The sequence below is a fragment of the Merops nubicus genome, unplaced genomic scaffold (genome assembly GCF_000691845.1).
Source record: "Merops nubicus isolate BGI_N331 unplaced genomic scaffold, ASM69184v1 scaffold12162, whole genome shotgun sequence".
In the NCBI taxonomy this organism is placed as follows: Eukaryota; Metazoa; Chordata; class Aves; order Coraciiformes; family Meropidae; genus Merops; species Merops nubicus.
Genome location: NW_008591660.1, coordinates 124,562 through 147,495, shown reverse-complemented (window position 1 = coordinate 147,495; position 22,934 = coordinate 124,562). Strand labels below are relative to the sequence as shown.

General features: G+C 38.6%; 1 protein-coding gene across 1 annotated transcript in view; it reads right to left on the bottom strand.

The window, feature by feature from the left end:
* Positions 1-22,934, bottom strand: part of LOC103782570 (F-box-like/WD repeat-containing protein TBL1X) — a gene marked incomplete at its 3' end in the record, with an annotated part of 105,318 nt that overhangs the window by 5,996 nt on the left and 76,388 nt on the right. The window contains exon 3 of the mRNA XM_008950341.1: positions 14,053-14,160. Within this exon, the coding sequence (XP_008948589.1) occupies positions 14,053-14,110 (58 nt within the window). The remainder of the gene's footprint in view (positions 1-14,052; positions 14,161-22,934) is intronic.

Genomic DNA, 22,934 nt, shown 5'->3' with positions numbered 1-22,934 from the left:
AATTACATTGCCACGTTGCAGCTCTAGAGATCAGTCTTACAAAAAGGTGATTTCTGTTAAACAAAGGCAAGTAGGTTTTTTACAAATGTTAGCTTGTGTTGCAAATGCTAACTTGGCCCTTCTTCTAAGTTCATGAAACCACACTGGGGAATGCAAAGCCAAGACACGAGCACCCCCTGCCCTCCTCCAGTGACTGTGGAGGCAGCCAAGGCAGCTGGGGAGTGAGAGCAGAGATGGGAGGTGCTCTGCAAGTGGGGATCTGAAGAAAGGATGCAGTAGGGATGACATGAAATGACAACAGATGGAAACTCAAAATGCTACGGTTGCAGTGAAATGAATGAAAGTTGCAAATCTGTGTCCATATGCATTATATCTCATAAATTCTGTCATTTTGGTGATCACAGTAATCACTCTATAAAACAGTGATTTCTATTCAAATAGCAGCAATAAATGAAATCTTAATGCCATAAACCCTTTGATGACACACACAATGAGACCGTGAGCTTTTATGGTTAAAGACATGAACACAAAAGCCCAAAGGTGAGAGAGCATGGCCACACACCAAACTGGTTTTGTACCAGTGAAGCGGTCACTTGGGCCATGACATGACCCGTGCTCTAAACAGTGTCTTTCAGCAGCCTTGAGAGAATGTCTTCCAGCTTTTTTATGCCTCAAAATAATGTAGATACATTATCATACATAAAAAAACAAAAAAACAAAAAAACCCACAAATGAACAAGACATAATCTTGGTATAATCCCCTTAGAGGGAGGTAACCTATGACTGTGGAATAGTTGGTCTTCAAAGATTTTAGAGCATAAATAAAAGAACAGAGGAAAAAAAGAATGCAGAAAAAATTAATTAAATTATACACCCCTAAGCCCAAAAATTGTTATATAAGTGTTTTTGACTTGAAATTCCTTACTGAGAGACTCCTGCATGTTTTTGTACTGAGAGTGGTAACAGGGCCTGGTTCTGTGCTGCCTCTTTCCCCACAGTGAGGTGCCTGTGTATACTCTCATCGGTACATACACAGCCATTTGGGAATTCTTGCCCTAGGCAGTGCCAAAAAATGCATATGTAGGGCTGTGTTTTGCAAAATTTCACTGATAGATTTTGCAGTAACTGCAAAATAGAGACAATTGAGTTGTTTTTTTTGTTTTTTTTTTGTTTTTTTTTGCCTTGGCTGCTCCTTTTTCAGTTAAAAATGGCCTCTCCTGACTTAAAACAAGATTTGTCACTGATCACAAAATGACTAGGTTTTACTTCATGAACATCATGCTGCTCTTTGTGTGCCTGTTTCATCTGCAGGCTCCACAGTTTTAATTGTTTGCAATATGCCTGGATCACAACAGAAGTGCCTGTCAAAGGCAGGTGTAGGAAAGGGCACTGGGCAGCCTTGCAGCCCGGGGAATGCCTTCTCTCCTCCAGGGATGTGTCTCACCTCCTCTAGGAGTGGAGGATTATTCCCTTTAGGCACGTAACCGGGGTGCTGCCGAGTACTCCCCGCGCTAGTTCAGCTGGCAATCACAGATCCAGATAACTGACATTCCCTAAGTGCTCCTTTCATTTTCCCATCCCTTCAGCCCTGTCAAAAGCAGTCTTGTTTAAACTGTAATTTTAAGTTGTAACAGCTACAGCACCTACTGCTGCATTTGTAAAGATGAGGGGAATGACAAAGAGGGGCCTGTGGAAACTGTGATTTCTGAAGTGATTCATCCTTTGCCTATTGCTCAGGAGCTACCTCAGGGATGACCTGGTTAGCAAGCTAGGTGATCTGTTGAACACTGCAAAGTTTTACTTCTGATTGAACTGGACTTCGTTTTCTCTGGTAGTTCTAACTTGTACACTGTTCTAATAATGTTTTAAAAAACAGATGTGTCCAAGTTATTCGCAAATTACACAGTTTAATTATTCATATTATAAGATTCTTTACTGAAACATTTGTTGCTGTAGAATGAAACAGAATAAAGAATTAGGAACAACAATTTGCCTTTCTCACACATCTCAGCCATCTTTATGATGAATGGCCTCTATCCTAACACCGAGGCCAAGTAACAATCCATTCCTACAAATCTTTGTACAACTGATGCCTGGTGTGGCCCTCTGTCCTCGAAACCAGTGAGATTTCATACAGAGGTCTGTGTCACTTCCTTTAATAAATTTTTCCTATTTCTTTAACTCAAGCAGTCCAGACTAAGGTCTTCAAGTCCGAGGTTCAATTTCTGGAAATCGCTGAATTAGTGACGTTATTATCTCAATAGAGGGAGAGAAGAAAATAAAAAGCAAACACTAACCCAACAAAATGAGGAGGCATAAACTATCTGACAAGCCCTTCCTTTTCCAGAACAATTTAACAGTCTCCATGCCAAAATAATCAACATTACTTATTTAACTGATTTCTCTGATATCGTGTTGTCCTTCTTTTTGGAAATTCCCAACACCAGATCTTCCAATCCTTATCTCTGAAGTAATTTGCTTTTCTTGTCAAGAAGTATTTGGCAGAACCAACCTGCAACTGCTATAATGGGATCCACTAGCAGTCTCAAGTTTTTGGCTGCATGAGTGCTTGTTTTCTTAAGGTAGTCTTGTACCTGACACTACTCCTGAGACTTTGATCAATGTAAAATTCATGCAGGAATGGAAAGCACATAAGAGCTGACTGCATCTGTACAGGCTACAGGGGAAAAAAGATGGTTGTGAGAGAAGAAAAGAAGGAAAGTCACCTTTATGACCATAAATGAGTATATGGGCAAAAATCCTAAGAGATTTAGACACATCAAGTAGAAACATTCCGCAGCGTGACGAGTCAAAAGAAAATCACATGCAGGAGGTGAAGATCTCCCGATGCAGTCCTATCAGCTGCTTTACCATGCTACCAAAGCAGAGTAACTCCAAAGCTGCCTGCACAACTGCCAAAGAAACCAGATGCAATTAGTGGAAAAACATCTTTCCAAGTTTTGATGTCTAAGTCTTGGGAGGGCCATCTAAGCAGAAGGCAAGAAGGGAAGAATAGTGCAATGTGGTTTTCTGAAATAAATTAAAGCCCCACCACTGCAGTTAAAAAAAAAATTCCTGTAGAGCAAAATACGTTCATTAACAAAATCATTTCCTCCAAATACTGTGTACAAACAGCACAGTTAGCAAAAAATTAAGGCTTTTGTAGGTCTAGATTTACCAGTGTAGAGAAGCAAGGGACAAGTGTCACTAAGAGTATATCTGAATGCAATTTCTGGCTACAAAACAACTTAACTTAAAGCAATTGCGTTTTCTAAATTGTGGGCCTAACACACACTAATCTAGTTCCTGAAGTAAATGACAATTTCTTGCCCATTGCCCAAGAGAATACAATAATGTTCTTTGCTGTACTTGACTGCAGCTCCCATTTTAGAGTCTACTATTTACCCTTCTCTATGATGTACTGAAAACTGAGGATGTAACATGGATCCCTGTCCTCGTTTCTCCTTAAGACTTCTGTGTAATTTCTGAATCCATAAAAATATGATCATAAAATCCAAGTGGACATAGGCCGAGGCTTCACAGAGAGGACACCAATGTGTCTGAAATATATCTGGTTGCAGTTTTTAAGTGTCTGGTGGTTCAAGCCAGTGATAGGACTCTACAAATGGTTAAAAAAAAAAGGTGGGCAAAAATCCTACTCCATCTTATTTATTATGCACAGCAGACTGAGATTCTTTTCCGAGCTGAGCTTTTTTTTTCTCGGCAATGCATCCTAGAGTGCCTCTCTGGTTTTGGCAGTGTCTGTGTATTTTTGAAGACTTACCTTTGCAATTATATAAAGGGCTTAACAAGGACACACATTAGCAATTTAAAATAGAGAACTGCAGTTGAAATATATTTTTAGAAAAATCAGCTGAACAATAGGGCTTGTACATTTGTTTCAAGATTAGGATTGCTGAACGATTAAAATTATTTCCAGAACCCTGGGAAATGTGTCCTGTATTACAAGCTCTTTCACAGTCCCTGGGAAATAAAAAGAAAGGATCTCTAGCTGCAGCTTGTGTTGGCTGCCAAAATCATAGTGTGCCTGGTTAGCCAAAGTTTTGTAGAAGCAGTTATTCACTAATATTAAATGTTACACCCTTTTTTCTTGGATATCTGACCTGTTCGCCTTCTGCCAACAATTCAGACTAAATGTCTGCTACCCAAAAATTATTTTAGTGTGCGCCAAATAATGTTTTTGGCAGGTTTTTTTTTTAATTTTTCATGCCGGAAAATATGTTGGAAAAGATTAATACAACTTGGAAATGATCTTTTCATGAGCACTACTTGGCACTCACAGTTTAAGACTTTCTGAGGGCTGCAAATTAACAGAAAGAGAAATATGATACGGACAGAAAACAGAACATGAGCAATGGAAAGAGGAACTTAAAATCTTTTGAAAACAAGGTCTGAAATAATCCCCTTTTCACTCACTTTGGACAAATTGGACTGACAACTGCGAATAAATGTCAATACAGCTCTTTTAATTTAATGCAACTATGGGCAATGTTTGAAATAGCTTACAAAGGTCACAGAATACACCCACAAAAAATCTTCTCCTTCTAAATTAATGGGATGCTGTTACCTTTTAGTCCTGTCTGTGCAATGAAACATCTGAAGAGACATGCATCGTTTTAAGGATCACATTTATAGAAGAGACTTTCACAGTTATATATACTGCACAATTTCTCTCCAAGAAGAAGCTATGTTCTTCTATCAGTTCTAACAGACACCTATAAACGGTGGCGAGTGGGACGCCACAGCTGACGCCCAGTGGGCATTCAGGAACTTCAGCACCAGGATGGTTTCTGCTGAGGGCAACGACAGAGTCCTGCCACAGCTACGCTGCTTAGGTGCAAGGAGGGGTGATTTGCCACTGCCATAGCTCTGCAGGCACCAAGTCCCCAGTGTGCAGGTTATTAGCAAAACCTGCAAAACTGCAAGATACAGCTTCTTTCACTGGGCCTGCAGAATCGTATGGAAAAGTGGTAAATTGACAGAAGTGTAGCACATCACCAATTTTACTAGCAAAGCCATCTTGACATACAGATATTTGCCTTCCACCCAGCATGCTATTTTCTTAATACCCTGTAAAACAGTATTAAAAAAATAATTAATTAATACTGTCAACTTTAAAAAACAGGACAAAAATCAAAATCAGAACAAATATCCATGCTACAGCATAAATTTCCAAAGGTGTCATTTTTAATGTTTGCATAACTTACAAATCATCATGTTTGCTCAGTGTCTGAGATCCAACACTGTACGACAAATTTCAGGCCAAATTAAAATTAAAATAGTCGAGTTTAGAAAAACTGTGAAGACACCTAGAAGGAAATATGAAGTAGGTGGGGTTTTGCAAATGGCAAAAGAACAAGATACTTAGTGTATTTTTTTTCCCTTACAGGAATGTATAAAATTCTGCACCATGTACTGCTCTTCTTACATTGCATTTATGTCACTGCTGTTATGCAACAGGGCTAAAGGACACAGAGAGAGAAATTTTCAAAGGGGCTTCTTGAACTACATCACACAACATGTTGTTTCTACCTATGTGTATAAAGTAGGTATCCGGTCACAAAACTCTTAACTCTGTGCAAATAAATGCACATAAAAATGGCTCTCACAGAGCTTATTACATTCTTTTGAAAATATAAAGTATGACAAAACAAGTAACTCCTCTGAGCTGTTAAAGCACTTTTTCCTCTCTATTGTGAATTTGGATTTTGGGAAGCTGACCATCAAATACCACTAGTACTTAGGCACTGCTCTGCGAAAAACTTGCACAATGTGGTTTTGACTCACACAAGTGCTGCCAGCTTAGAAATCAATTTTCTTATCTTTAATGGAAGCTGGTAAAAGTGTTTACCTTTAACCTATCAGGTTACCTATTTGGTAAGCTTAAAACCAAACGGTTTTGGAACTGCAGTCCAATAAAGCTTGTTGTCTTCTAACACTGACCATGATTTTCTACAAACATACTTAGTATTTGCAAACAGAGTAAATGATCACTAGCAGAGACAGAAACTGTGCATACTAATACAGTTCTTCCTAAAAATGCATTTGTCTTTTCAAAAGTCATCCATCTTTCAACTATGAAATATAATTTCAAATTCAGAATCAGTCTCAGTGGTTCTGGAATCACACAGTCACTTCCCCCCTCACTTAGAAGAAATACAGAAAGTAGGGGAGAGAAAAAGAGATGGAGCAGCAGTTTATTAAAATCCCTTACATAACCTTTTGCTAGTACACTATTTTTACTGCATACATATAATGCTGGGGAGGTTATACAATGTATCATGTTAAATTATATGCAATCTATATAGTTACCAACAATTTCTCTTTAGATAGGAATATTCATTTGGGGGGGACTTTTAGAAAACACTTCTATTTAAATGAAGAGGTTTTTTTGTAAAATTTCTCTAGTGTTCTAATCCAAGAGTCACTTTAACACATATTCCACTCCGAGAACATCACCATGGCTTTATTTATCTCAAAGGGTCACAAATGTTGGTTCCATATCCAATTCCCAGTGTATCAAGAGATTTGGATCATAAGCTTAAGTCATTTTACTTTAATTGAGTAGGCTGGCCCTAAAGAGGATAACATGTCATATAAATAGGGCTGCATGCCCACAAATCAGATCTGTGTTAAACCATGAGAATTAAAAATGGAGTTTGTATTGCTCCAAAGCCTCACCATCGTACGGGTCAAAAGGTGAAACAATCCCTGCCTCCAGTCTTAACACCAGTTCCTGAATAATACAGCTGGCACCTCATTCACACTGCGTTTAGAGAACTATATTTACCTACAAAGTCAAAAACTGTACTTTGAACTAATAGAAAAAGAACGCTAAATAATGTCCCAGCACACCTACAATCCTCAGAGGATTTCAATACATTTTGGGACTATAAAATTTTTATATCTGCTGTGGGGTACTGTACATGGTAGTATTAGCTGAGCTTTCAAACAGGAAAATTAAGGCACAAAAACTCTAAGGCCAGGTTTAAGCACCCAGTTTCAACCTATTTCCTGAAAAATAGTATTATTTTATTTACTGAGTAATACTTGTTCAGCACCCAGTTATACCAGCACAAAACTACCTGTGTAAAGGGAAGCTGAGCAAATACACAACCATCTTTGCATGAGTGCAGCTGGGTCTGGTTTGTGCACTACAGACTCTGTACCACAGGCAGAATACGTGTGGCCCAAGAGCCAGTGATACCATGAATGCAGACACATCCAACGCAGCCACAGACTACCTGAAACAGCACTAAAACATGTGACAGATCCTTGGCCAGCATGTTGTCATTTTAAGAATGTATTTTTCCCTTGGCGATGTAAAGGTCTCTGTACCCTTGCTATTAGAGCATAGCTACCTACAGAGCTTCAAGAGCATTCCAGTGACCCTTGTGTTTAACAGCGCCTTTATGTACGGGATCTTTAAAAGATCTCTGAGGTTGCCCAGCGTGGAGCAGGAGGCTGGAGTAATCGAACGTGAGCCAGCAATGTGCCCTTGCAGCAAGGAAAGCCGACAACATTCTGAGCTGTGCTATGGAAAGCGTTGCCAGCAAATCAATGGAGGGGATCCCTGCCCTCTACTCAGCACAGGTGAGACGTGCCAGGAGCACCATGCCCAGTTCTGGGCTCCCCGGTACAAAAGAGATAGGGACACACTGGAGAGAGCCCAGTGAAAATGCCACAAAGTTGGTCAATGGACTGGAGCATCTAATATACAAAGGAGAGGCTGAGAGAGTTGTGATAGCCCGGTCTGGAGAAGCGCAGGCTCACAGAGGACCTCATTCATGTGCATAAATACCTGAGAGGGTACAAAGAGGACAGAACTGGGCTCTTCTCAGTAGTGCCTGGTGACAGGACAAGGGGCAATGGGCACAAACTGAAGCACACATGAAATTCCAATGAAACAAAATAAACTGCTTTTTCCTGTGAGGGTGATCAAGTACTTGAACAAGCTTCCAAGGGAGGCTGTGGACTCTCCATCCTTCAGAGATATTCGAAACTCAACTGGACACAGCCCTGAGCAACCTGCTGGGGCTGACCTTGCTGTGAGCAGACGAGCTGGACTAGATCAACTCCAGAGATCCCTGCCAACCTGAACTGTGTCTGATCCTGTCTTCACCTGAACTATCATCCAGCCTGAACGGTCCCATGATTCGAATGAGCCAAATAGTAAGAAAACATAAAAAAGACAAAAGAAAATCCATTACTGACTGACTCTACCATCAGTGAACACCATTGTTCTTACTATAATAAAGGCACTGGACAAGTGCATTTATTGACCAAATGATTCATTCTTCTAGATGTAGATTTTAATAGTTGTAGCAAAACCCATGCACTGTATATATTCCCCTTCCATCTAGCAGCAGCCTTCCTACACAAAGGAAGGAGCTAGCCTAAAAGCAAAGTTAATTGACCTACATATGCAAATACTTCATGCTATGCTTAATCTGAATTATTTTCAACACGCAAGTCTCTCATCTGTGACTTAGGAACTCTGTGCCATACAGTTGTTCAAAACACTCTAAACATACCTCACACGCAGAAAAAGTATGGACTTAGAGAAAAATTACACAAGCTTACATTAAGTAAAGGCTGTTGCATATGGCACAAATTCAATGATCTTCAGTCATTTCCTATTGCCTGAGAACTCACCCAAACAAACCGTGATATTTAAATTTTGTATAGAAATTCTTTATTGAAAAAGAGAGTTAGTCATAAAGAAGATATTTTCCTTCAAATGTTCTTGCTTTCTTTTAAAAAAACAAAACGGTGAATGGCATTGGAAAAGTTGTAATTTAGTACTATTCAAACTACTCGTATCTAGTTGGACAACATCACAATGATGAAATCCCAGAAGCTTCAGAAAATCCATATTTTGGATTCTCTCAGAACTTCCAGAGGCAGAATGAGAGTAAGATGACCTGGATATGGTTAATAGGAATGGCCCATATTTACACATGTCTAACTCTACAAAGGATTATATGCTGTGACCCACAGAAACATTTCATGCTGTATGTGCCCTTGAGCCTACACTTAAAATCTGAAGAGAAAATCTTATCTTTTAGGAGAACAAGGAAAATCTGTCAACCAGGAATCAAAGAGACCAAGGCACTGCTATCATCCTGAATCTACAGAAGGAAAACAACTGTGTTATTAGCTGCTTTAATTTTTATGGTTAGGAAGAAAACAAATGACAAATTTGAAGTATAATGGCAAACTGTCCCAAGTCAGCAGCTAAAAATTTCATTGACATCTTTTTAGCAAAAGCATCCAGCTAGTGTTTTTATTGTCTTGGGTATGGTACAGATTGTACACTGAGGAACAGTTTATCAAATATATGTCATAAACCACAGAAAAATTCAGACTGAAGAGTGTAAGTATGAGCAAAACTGGAAAATGTTACACAACCTTAACTCTTGTAACAAGTCATTGTGAGACATCCACTACAGTAAATGCTCTATCAGAGAGCAGCAGAAGCCACAGAGAACTGGGGAGCAGATTTTCAGGAAAAGATTCTATACAGCAACATGCATGTAAGTTCCAGAAAACCAACAGAATTACATTGATCAATACCTCAAAAATACTGAATTTGAAAAGCTTTAATAACTGAAATGACAAGTTGGGCTGGGCAGGGAAGGTGATTTATTCTAGTATTTGGACCAATGATAGGATTTGTCAATCACAACAGATGGCAGCACATTTTAGATTAAAAGGTATGTGAGAGATTTGATTTCCCTTGGTTTTGCTATCTCTCCCCCACCTTTTTTCAATTTTTCTTGGAATCCTTCTTCCTGCTGTTGCATTGTACTGTTCTGACCTTCATTCCAAAAGGCAAATAAATATCTGTTTCTCTTTTGGGCAGACAAACTGGAATGGGAGAAATCTATACTCTGAATTGTATGTGTTTTTTTTTAGAAATACAGCTCTTCACTCTGAAGAAAACCAATAAAAGGACTGTGTCAGCAGTGAAGGTGGCCACTAGCAAAAGTATGCTTCTCAGGAGTTTGAAAGGGTGCAAAGCTGGAATCAACATAATTTGGATGCCAGAACTGTGGCTTCTTTTGTAGAGCTTGTTCTGCTTTTGCCAGTGCACCCGCTTTGTTGGTATAACCACAGAAATATTTTGTGTGTGCCTATCGCCACTTTGGTAGCACACTCAGTGTAGACACAACCTAAGCCTGATTTTAATAACTGAGGGCAACATTTTCACTAAATGTAGCGTTTGAATCAAGACACCTATAAATAAACATAACCTGACTTTTAGAAGTTTGACTCCTGAGGTAAACAATGCTTGGAAGGACTCAGCACTTTTAAGAACTGGGCCACTTTAAATTCTGCACCAAGATGCTCATTTTCAAAAAGAAGCAAAGTGAACATTGCAGTATTCAACTTTTGGATAGGAAGTAACAAACTGAAATCAAACACTCAGTTTCTTTATACGTCAAGAAGGTGGACACTCATGGCCCTGCAGTGGAGGTGACAAGATCTGGCCACTTCAGTGGTCGAATTTGTATGCCATCAACCCATGGAGTCTAAATGGAAATTATGCCTGTCTACTTTGTTTTTCTGGGCACAGATAAACCCTGAGACAGTCACCTACATGAAGAGGCAATTATTTACTTCTTTTAATACAGCTAAGCAATTAGAGCCTTAACTTGTCCAAGTCCTGTCCTGTACTGTAGGTATTTGATTGCACTGAGCCTGGACCAGGCATCTAATCTAGCCTGCTTCTCCAGCAGCAGGTGACTCAAAACAGTCTCTCTGGCTGTATTTTTCTCTGTTAAACCACATGATCTGTCATCATAACTCACTGAGTGCCCCAATTTGCCACTTCATTCCATCTGCAAATGTACTTGACAATCATTTTCTATTTCCTTCCAGGTAACTGATAAAGCGATTGAGCAGTATTATGCCAGGAACAGATTCCTGTGAGTTGCCACTAAAAGCAACCTTTGAGATGAATATTTCCCAACTCTAATCACTTTTCAAGACATTGCTGTTAGCCTGTTTTTAATCCATTTGATAACCCTGGATTACACCGATTTTACACGCTGTGATTTCATTTTGTTTTTAACTACAGTGTCAACAAGACTAAGTAAATGTCTTAAAGCAGTCTAAGTGTGCTACTCTCAGCACAGCTATCTCTGTCAGCTTCAGTTGTGATCTTTGAAAAAACAGTATCAAGTCTGTTTGACAAGTTCTATCTATAAAAACTTGCTGGCTGGAATTAGGCATGATGTCATCTCTGAATTTTTTTGTTGGAGGTATCTAGTTTCAACCTTCCAATGATTTTTCTTGACCTACAGTTACCTGGATCATCTTGTTTAACCTTTAAAATTTCTGGCACAACATTTGCTTTTTCCAGTTCACTGGAACTCCCTTTGGTAGGCCAAGATTAGTTAAAAAGCAACAATAATGGTTTAGACAGTTCAACTCTATTAATAATCTCCTGTGAAAGTCTTCTAGTCTGATGGACAATTAAGGGGGAAATATAATTATTGAATTTCACTTCTAACTTCAATTTTAGAAGATCTGAACTTGTACTAGAATGATCTGCCAGCATTTTCATAATGAACTGTAAAGCATCCATCAATATCTTTGCTATAATGTTTCAAATTATCTCAAGTGCTTCTGTGCCTTGCAGCCACAAAACACCTGAATTATTAAAGGGACAGTTTGCTTTTTATATAGTTTTTTTCCACCATATCTATTTCCTTTTGTCATTTCTGTCTTCCTCCCACCATTTGCCTACATTTTATGGGAAAGTCTGCAAGTTTTACAGGATAGGATTAAATAACAAATAAATGAAAAAAAACCCAAAACCACAGTACTTTTGTATGGTATTGTAAGCAATCTTTATGGCTGTGTTTGATATAATTCTTAGAGATCTGAGTTCAGCCAATGTTAATAAATAATCAATGTAATAAACTTGTTTTCAGCAAACTCCTTAAACTGGAGGGGTTTGAACTTAAACTGTATTTAAATGCTAGCCCTCTACATTTGGAATGCATTATTTCTCAAGCTATTGATTAAACATCTTTCATCTGCTATTGCATCTTATGGCATTCATACTGGCAGGTGGAACATGCAAGATGCTGTATAAAAATATCTTATTACCCTACTTTATCCGCAAATACAGATAAAAAATTTCTTTGGAAAAACCAATGACACTATGGAAGAAGATTCAAATTAAATATAAGAAACTTTTAAAATAGATTAGTGGATTCTTCCTTGGTTATAGCTCTTACTTGCTGAATGGAATTACTACCAAACTGCTAGGTGTATCTACTGTAGAACGCTGCCTAGTATCTAGATTTCAGTATGCTCAGTTTGAAGCATATTGAAGTATTTCTTCAAATATTTAACCTCAATTTCTAGTCCCTTGAATGGATAAAATACAACAGAACAATGCTGTATGGCTTGCAATTAATATGAAACCCTCAGTGAACTGGCAAAAGTGATTGCTTGCTTGTGGGAGATGGATTACTTAGAAGAACTTTTCCCTAATATTTGGATGGTATCACTATTCTTGATTGACTTTGTAAAGCCTCCTTCTGAATCACAACACACTAACCCACCTACTGATCTATCAAGAGGAACAAAAAAGGCTTTTTTCTTTTTTCACATCAGGGAAAGTTAACGCTGTTACGTAGAATCGCCTACAACGCAAATATAACAGAAAGACAATTCAGGATCCTTTAGGCATCAATTATATCCATCTGTGCACTGCTCTAATGTTCAAAAGCCCCTTCCAGTGTGGTACCAAATAACTTATTTTAAAAAATAAACTTTGTCTGGATTAAATTTTAATTTTGATAGTTCCTATCTTTCTTTCATCTGATTGCATGCTAGAACTAGGCTACCTTTTTTATAAGCTCTGTTATTAGAGTGAATAATATAATCTGTGAAAATACAAATCTTCTCCGTTTCAGTGGAGATTCCTTGCATAAGGATTTGGGTTCCTGAGATTGAAATAGTGTTGGAAGTAGAAGAAACAAATCAAAACAACCTAGCTAATGAGTGCTAGTTATAATGATCAACAGATGCAGGCTAATCCAGTATCTGCTACCTGCTGGGATTCTGCTCACCTAAGACGCCTCCCAAGTCTGGAGGGCTTATTCTAAAACTCGTTTAAATCTTCTTACATGAAGATGTACTTTTCACAGACTTTTTTTGCTTGTTTCAGCATATGAAACACCAAATATCTTCCGTCAATATGACTTTTAGCAACCCAGAACATAGGGCCAATACCAAGTAAACTGGGATCCTGGCTATAAATCCTTTCTCAGTATTTCTTACCTCCCCCTATCATCTCTGCACTAACAGAACATTTCCCATTAGATGAAGAGAACTTCTACTTCTTTCATTCAAAGAGTGGAATAGAGACTATGAAAATAAAACAGACCCTAAATAAAAGTTTCAATTTTTTTTTTTTTTAACAAAAGATCAAGCTTTTCTTCTAACAGAAAATCCCTGTAAAGACATTATTTTCCAGTATGAAAACAGATAGAGGTGGAAGTGATAACAAGACAGAGCCACACTGACATTTGTGCTGTTCAGATAACATAATTACCCTAATGGAATTATGAAACATCAGTTGCTTGCACCCAAATTTCTGTTTACAGCCAATATAGAACCAATTTAGACAATTCCTCCTTAATAAGTGCTTGTCAGAACTATTCCAAGCAGCTAAGAAAAAGATATAAAATCCATGTGCTTTGTGCCTGTGCTGCCAAAAATCACTCTGGCTGAGATGATATAAGTCTAGAAAAACATTTGTTAACATAATGCTATTTATTTTCCTTGTTTTTCCCAACTGCAATGTTTCCTTTGTACCTGCGTATGTTTGCACTTTTATTATGTTCAAACCATGATTTCCAAGAAGTGTGGGTTTGTGCAAGAAATGTTTAGTCTGAATTTATCAATCCGAAGCACCCAATGCAACATTCCTAAAGTAACACCATGCAAAAAGCCAATTTTCCCATTTCATCTATGACCTGAAGTTGTGAGGAAAGGCAGGAAATTTACCCGATTCCTGGAGATAGCGATACACCAAGAAATTCACTTCGTCACTGGTTATGCTCATCTTAGCCCCACCTCAATATGATGAGGTTTACGAGAAGTGTGATCCACGCTCTGTTCAAAGGGAGAGAAAAGAACAGGTTTTGTATTATCTTGGCTTATGATAAAATTTGTTATAAAAAATAGGGGTGGGTATTCTTTAGGTATTTAAATACCTCGTAGTTATTAAAGCTGTTACATCCCAATGAGAAGCACCCATTAAATATTGTGAATACACCTGTACTACACCTTTCATTATAATTAAAGAGCAATTTAATATACATATGAGAGTGTCAGAAGGAGCACTGTAAATCTTGGAAGCCTTTTCAAATGTCAACACTTTCACTTCTGTGCTTTACCGCAGGTTCTTCGGACACTCCTTTTTACTGTGAACATTTTCTTTTCAGAACTGCTGGCAATTATTCACACATAACGCACCAAACTATAACCTTTTCGCAGCCTCAGATTTGTAATCTAGTTTTCTGTCTGGTAGTTCATCCACTGAAAAGACAGATTCTTTCCTTACAAAAGCATGAGAACTTAAAAATTTCCTCAGTGAACTTAAAGTTCCCATTAAATAGAAAGAAATCTAAATTTAAGATGAGAAAAATTTGAGATTTAAAAATTTTACTACTGGAGTGGCGGAAGGGGAAGAGAAGAAGAAACAGAGAGATTGCCATATACTTTGTGCCAACAAGGAAATCAAATATCCTGGCATTATATAAAGTTATAATGTTATAAAGTCTCTGCTGATTAACGGTAAGCAAGAATTAAACTTCAATTATTCACTTAAGTAATCGTAACCTTTAGGATGACAGTTCTGCATTACTATTTTGGGCATATACTCCGACAATAAAAACACTGGTTTTAGATGATAAATTTGTTTTGAACATTTTCCATTAAATCTTGATGATTCATTTCTCTTTGGGAACCTGACTAGTTTGGTTTTAAAAGCTGTAAGTACTTCTCAGACGTAAACTTTGCAACTTTCCCAGACTCACCATACCTGTAACTAACCACGTAAAAGGTCTGGATGCAGAAGCAACACCCTGTGCTCTCCTTGTGTACTATAAATGAAAGACTGTAGGCGTGTGCTGTTTGTTTCAATTTCCTGTATGTCTCTTCTTGGTAAGTGGGAAGGTCTTTGTTCATTGAAAACCTCTTCAGTAATTCCCGTTGCCTAAAGCAGCACCTGCTACTGCAGGCAATGCACATCGACTACAAGTTTCTCCCTGCTGAAGATTTAAACCAGCAGGTCACTCATGATGGGAACAGATGTATCCACATATTTATGTAAATGGAGGGCTTTCGAACCCTGGTAATCCTTTTATTCTCCTGGGCTGCTGTATTTCATCAATGGCTGGGATGCTGGTTTTCCATAAGAAACTACAGCTTGCTAATTTGGGAGACATCTTCCTCAAGCATTCCAGTCTTTATTATTACAGTTTGTACTTCACAGAGAGCAAGAAGAAACTGAAAATTGTGCAGTGGCAGTGAGGAAGATTTCATCTGCTTTGAAAAGGATGATCATTTTCTGCCAAGATTCTGGCTGTAACCACCATCCAGTCTTGTCACACAGGCCCCGGGAAGCCCTTTGGTGTCTTCTCTCCTTGATCCCTCATCTGTACAATGGGCTCAGATTTCCTTGCCATAGGATCAGGAGGCTGGAAGCACTGGTAGCTGTAAGGGTTTTAGTTACCAGGGTTGGTGACTGCAGGCAGTGAAAGCACCAATTTCAGTATTACTTTATATATACTTCTTCCAAATAAACAGACTTGGTTCTGAATAATTAATAAATTCCTGTGCCCCTTTTTGCATAATCATCATGATACAATGAAGAAGAAGACAGACATTCACAGCAACAGTTAAGGCCATTTTTGTCCCTATCTGAGTGCTTAAAATACATCGATATTGCTGCTATGGCCGTGATAATGATTAATCAAGAAATTCTGATAGCTGTGGGTTTAAAAAAAAAGCCTGATGTAACACTTGTAAAAGTATTTTTAAAATAGCAGTTTCAGGATTTGGTGGTAGGAAATTTGGTAAAGATGAAACCTCTTACAAAAATTCAGTTTCAGTAATGACGTACTTTGTGGCAAAATGAACTTTATTAAAAAAAAAAAAAAACAACAAAAACCCAACCTACAAAAAAAAAAAAACAACCCAACCTAAAAGCCCCTACAAACAAGAAACTAGGAATGCTGTTTCTGGATGCATCCTGCTAATTTAAGACATTAATGTGGTATTTCCCACATACAGAGGGTTACGTTGGGAAAGGGAAGAAGGAGTGCTGTTTTTTGTTTGTTTTTCTAAAGACTTTTCTTAAATGAATTTACAGCCAGAGAAATGAGAAAACAGAGAAAACCATTTTGCCTGACTGCAAAATAAATAGTCTGACATCCCGAGAAAAACCTCCACAGCAGCCACCTTCCTATCAGAATCCCAAGCACACCAAGTAGATGGATTTACAATATATTTTCCCTGAAGTCAGTCAACAGGAATTACTTTGACATATGTGTCGGATCAGATCTTTATACACATTGTTACCGTGCCATAAATAACCAGATGATCCCCACTCGTACATTTAAGGTTTCTTCCCTCCCACAGATGCCAGTGCAGCAATCAGATACACAACTGTAAAGCTTTTAGCCATCCAAAGCAATGCACAGATCTTGGCTTTGACCCAGAGATATCTATTCATTAGAAATTTGGCTGAGCTACGAAAGACTATACTCAATTTCATTAATGCCGTTTTTGATTTCCTTCTTCACAGATAAACACACCAAATAAAACAGGCTACAAAAGACATAGTGGGAAGTGAGAACATATTTATCTTCCGCGTATCTCCGAGTCTGATTCATATGGAACAAACAATTTCCCCCCCCTTCAATACAAAATTTTAATGTAGAAATGAAAAATTCTGTAGAAAATCAAAGAAATATTTAGTTATCATTGTGATAAGATTTATTTCTGCTAACTGATGATCTCCTTCTGTTACTAGAGATCTGTATTACCCAGATTAATAATTTCTTTTAAAAGAAATATTTATGGCTTATAAACAATACCCCTGTGCCACCAGAGACATTTCACATTTAAGCCACCAATAAAATTTTAATTCTTCACAATGTCAAGAGGATTTAGAGAAAGCATTCAAGCATGTGCTTGAACTTTCTTTACTTCAAACACTTTTTTTTGCACCCAATTACGCATTAGCAGGAAGTTCTATAAACTTCAAACCCACCTAAAAAAAATGGTGTTACGATCCTGCAGATATTTGTGAATATCCAAATGTGTGAGGTGAGCCCATTAAGACTTCCCAACGTATAATGGATCTCAAACGTTCAAAACCCCATCGGTGAATGGATCGTCAAGGTCATGCAAATTAAATTTAGCACTTATTTTAAATAAATATTCAGCTCTCAGCTCTGCCGGGAGAGGCTTGCTGAAATGCTTCCCATACAGAGGTAAAAAGCGGGGTTATTAGCTCAGATATGCTCCTGCTGTGCTTCTAGGGCTGCCTGGCTTTTGCTGAAGTAAGGCGTCCAGCTGGAGCTGAGCTGGCTCCAGCAAAGCTAACGCTGCAGCACACTCCGCTGTGCTCTGGGCAACCAGGGCAGCTCATTTCCTGGAGCACATCACCAGACCTGATTTGGCTCTGTGCACCAACATACCACTGTTCTCAGATTAAACCTTCCTGGAGCACTGGGAATCTTGCTAATGGGCCATGCAAGTGGCTCTGGAGAAGGCCGCCTCATATATATCTATGGTTCAGCACAGCGCTGGCCAGGTCAACTAAGGATAGTTTATTCACATCCCATCCCCTTACTCAGGGATTGCTCTAGTGTATTTTAGCACTGTTGCCATAAGTAAGGGAGATCTGGCTGAAGAACCAAGGGAAAACGACTTTTTCAACTTTGAAATAGCATCTAAAGGCACGACTCCTCTGTCTCTCTTCAAAATGTTGCTTACAGGGTCCTGCAGGGCCTTGTATGACAGAGGTTCTTTCAGGAAAGGAATTCACATTTACTACTTGAAGCAGCATTGTCATCCACAGGGACTGGGAGTTACCAGTCAATCTTCCCCTCAGGAAGGCGGAAACAGCCCAGACGTTTAGGGAAAACACCTAAACTAAAGCCTAAACCTGAAACCTAAATAGGAAGCTAGGCACTTCCCATTTTTTAATCTAGTCTGACCAACAGAATTTCATCAAATGGCTGGTCTGGCCCTTGTCTTACCTCCTGAAGAAACCTGCAAGCTCCAGCCTGCTTTAAATGAGAGCTGAGAAGTTGTCAGCTTCTTACAGGATTTTTTTTTTTTTGGTCATTATCATTAAATAAACACCCTCCTCTCAAAAAAACCCCAACCCAAATCTACAGATTTTCATTTATCTCCTGGAGGGGTTGCACTGTTTACCTACTTGTTTGACAACGCTAGACCAAAATGTCTTTTCCCAGTCAAAGTTTTAATGACAGCAACATCAACATCATTATCATTTAAATGATGAGGGGTGGGAAGAAATTGTGTTTTTGCTTTGGGGTAAAAAAGGCAAAAAAAGAGAGGTTTTATAAAAATGAGATCATGCCAGAAAGTTCAGACTTTTAATGCTACCAAACTGATGCCCTGCTGCATGCGAGCCGGAGTTCACGTACTTGTGCTCCCATTTTCTCACCCAAGATGGCTCCAGGCACCAAGGCGCGCCTCTCGGGACCCACAACAGTCTCACCACCTCAGAGAAGAGAATGTGAACACCAGAACTAAAATAGACTCTAGGAAGGCACCGTGACAGCATAGCCAAATCAATGTTTTACTGTTTTGCATATGCTCTGTAGTTTAATGAAAAACATCATTTCCCAAAGCCAGAAGCCACTTCTCACAAAACGAGTCACTTAGGCAATCTTAGTATTTTCTGCTGAAAAATACTTTCGTCAGAAACTCTAAATGAGCCCCACACTTCTTTATTTCTAGGCTGTGTCTTACCACAGAGCCAGAAGAGAGTCAGCAGCCAGCAGCTCTTCCCCAAAGGCTAACGAGCTCTGCTTGGCTCACACCATTGCATTCCTCAGTCTTGGCTTTCATTGCAGCTGCCTTCGACTTCTTGAGGAGGAACTCCAGTATGCTTCTTTCCCAAAATGCCAAACCCGAACTTTTCCAGAGTGGAAAAGAGCACACTCGGCCTCCTCTCCCCTCCCAGGCTCTTCTGCCATTTTATGAAGCTGAAGAGTGAAACAACTTTTCTTTCCAACCATCCTGACAAGGGAATGAGGCCATTGCATTCCTGCTGATTAGAAGGTATGGAGAATGCAGGATGGTTCTTTCCAAACTCCACCTATGCCAGTTACCAAAATAACAGCGAACCCTTTTCAAAATGCAGCTTGTGCATGCATTACTTCCAGACTCCTCCTTCTAAGGCTTGAACTTGACACCTTGCTTTAAAAAACACGGAATCTAAAATATAAACAATCACCCCTTCTAGAGACCATGCACTTCAGAAAGCAAATCAAGGTGTGCTTACAGTAAGATCTCCACCTATCTCCCTGGCCTTTCTTAATGAGGAGGCAAATAGTTAACTATCCTCATTCTGTAAATGATCCCCATAGGTCACCCACAATATTTAAGACAAAAATAAGGCAATTCAAAGCTCTCAGACCTGTTGTCTCAGGCTCTTTACAGATGCTCACAGATGTCTTTACACCACTTACACTGCCAATATTCTGAGGTTTTCTTCACAAGCACAGTAACAAATTTGTTGTTTTGGGGAAGACAATAGCTGAGATTCTGCAGAACAGTGTAATCTCCTTTCAAGAAGGGTTATTGTGCTCTATGTGCTGTCTCACTTAGAGCTCTGTCACTGACATTTAGGACAGGGACCTCAAAGAGAGAAGGCAAAAGGCTTGTCAGAAAACCTGCACTGCCAAATGTTAAGGCTGGCTATTCTGGTTTCGGTTTTAAGAATATTTATTTACATTGACTTTCTGCTTATTTTTAAAAGGCCACACTAAAGCAAAACAAACCCAGGGAACCTCAGCTCACTCCCATTCTCGCTGCTGCCTTTAAGATCACACTGTTGGAAAGTAACAACTGCATCTGTATCTGAGAGCTTCAGAAAAATGGCACGGATCTAAAAAAGGCACCTAGCTTGGACCCTGACACGTTAGGGTATCTCACACAATTTACCACTCAACTCAAACACAATAGAGTTCAAAATCTGTTGCCAATCAAAGGAAAGAGGCGGCAGAACGAATGACAACTATAAACATGTGGTAGTGATCAATGAGCCTGCAATTATGTCTTGAAGAAGTCACTCTTACTGAATCAAATGCTGTATGGGCAAATCTGACAAAAATGGGGTTTTCCTTCAAACAAAACGGAAACGTTGTTCAGGCAGAAATTCAGTTTACTATGCAATACCTATAAGGATGTACTTTTAACAGATGAACCTCTTTTTTTAAAGCGTAACTGTTCCTTCTGTATTTATCCTTCTAAAAATCTTAAATGTTAACAAAATAACATATTGTCCAGTAAATATCAAAATATTAAGAAAAATAAAACCTAATAGAAAAATATTAATTAAAAATAAGTTGGTTGGTTGAACATTTGGGTGGACATCATGGCATAAAATGTTATTTCTGATGAATACTAGTACTTTTCTTTAAATAATAAACTAAATTCGAAATTGAAAAGCTATCTGGAATCAAACCCACATCTACTTATTTTTAAAAAGGGCAACAAGATATTCCAGCAATTTCTAAGTGCTATTCAAACACTTTTCAATTAAACAACAATTTCCAGCACAAAATAACTAATTGTCAACAAAAGAGAAGCCTTTCATCACCAAATTCCCAGCAAGCTCTACTTCCTCTATCAAAAAGATGTAGAACTGTGCATCGACTCTTTCATATGTATAATCTCTTAGTTTGATCAGGTTATTTTTCAGTTCTCAGCTGGTTTACTTAATTACATCAGCTTCCAGCATTTCAGCTCTAAGAGTTCAGGTGGATCTTTTCCAGCTCCCTTTGCCGCAGAAGTGAAATGGGTTTTCCTGTATTGGATCTTTTCTTTTGGCACTTTGCTAAGGGGGAAAAAAAAAACAAAACCAAACAAAAGCAACTGCCCTTCTTAATTAGGGCAATTGTGTTATACCTCTTTTATAACTTACTTCTAAGAAACGGCAACTTCAATATTTTGATGTTTTTCTTTTTAATAAACAAAAATATTGTTTACACCAGTATACTGTATGGAAAGCTTCTGGAAGCCAAAAAGAAGACTGATAGAAGAGTAAAAGCTGACAGTAGTCCCAGAGGTTGCAAATGAAATGAAGCTAACTTTTTTAAAAAATAAAAATAAAATAAAAATAAAAGGAATTACAGAGGCTTGAGAAATCAAAACACATGATTTGTTTTACTTTGAGAATGAAGATACCGCATCACTCTTGGAACAACTGGAGTCAATCGGGAAAGCTGCCACTAAACAGAACCAAGATTTTCTTCCTTACATGAGCACAAAATGTCAATTAGGACAAACTGGGGGACAATGGTATGTGTCCACTCACTTCAAACCAATTAGGTCAAAATACTTGATTGTCTGATTGTGCAGTTACTTGTCTGTGCATTTCCATGCATGTAGTGCAACAAGAAATGTGCTTAAAATCTTACAAGTAGTACTACATCCTCAAAAAAAGTTAAGAAAGATTGCAACTTTAAAAAGATGGCACAACTGCTCTGTTGTTACTTGCTTTAATTTTGGCGGGAGAACTGGTGTATTAATACTATCTCAAATTTAACATTTCACTTAACATATCTGGATTTTTACTAAAACTTTAACAAAACTAAAAGGAGCAAACATTAGCACTTACATTTTTCATCTCTGTTTCGCGTTCACAGAGTATTGAGGTGAAAAGGAATATAATGAGTTCCTACTAGAACTGGTTATAACTATTTCATTTTCTTTCTTCTATCACAGACACGAGTAAAACAACACAGCTGAACTTTTAGAATGAACATTCCCTCAAAAATTTAGAATAAAGCACAGTTTCTTTTTCAGCTGTTGACAATTTCTCTGACACTGAACAGCAAAGGTCCAAACTTCAGTGTGAGGTATCTCATTCCTAAGCTTGCCTATGAAACTGGACAGTGACAAACACTCAACTGTGATGAGACAGGCCACTGTCCAGTAGACAAATCACTTGTGTTTGAGGTGACATCATGCAGCTGGGACAGAAAAATTGCTTCCAGAAACCTCTAGAAGGCCTCAAGCCACTTGCTGCATGGGCAGCCGTAATGTCCATTTTAAATGAGGCAGTGCCACAGCAAGGATCACAAGAGTGATGGGCTTGGAAGGACAAGTGAGACACAGCCTCAAGGTCTTGACTGAAAGATAAAATAAATGAATAAGGCTTTTTTTTTATTATTTCTCAAAGTTCCCTGCAACTTTGCTGTTAAAATGGTGCAACTCTGGTAGCAGAGGCCAAAATTCTGGGTTTTCCCAATACATCTGAGCACTTAACTTGGCAGAATTGGGTTGTGTCTTACTTGTATGCCTTAGTTTTGAAGAATGAAGTTAAGGATAAAACATCCATGTGTGTCTTTTACCACGCTCTTTACATAAACTGCTTCCTATACCACCCTGAGGGTAGATCCTCATTTTAAAAACCAGATTGCTACTCCCTTACTGGTGGCAATGCTATTAGTGCCCGCCACAGAGGCAGGTACCTCAGCTACTCCATGTGCCGTGGACAGGCGTATTGCCTAAGCACTGCAAGACCAGGGAGATGATGTGCAGCCATGTAACCATGAAGGGGCTTGAGATGTTTTCTCACCCCTAATCTTGTATTTTGTTCCTTTGTCCCAAGC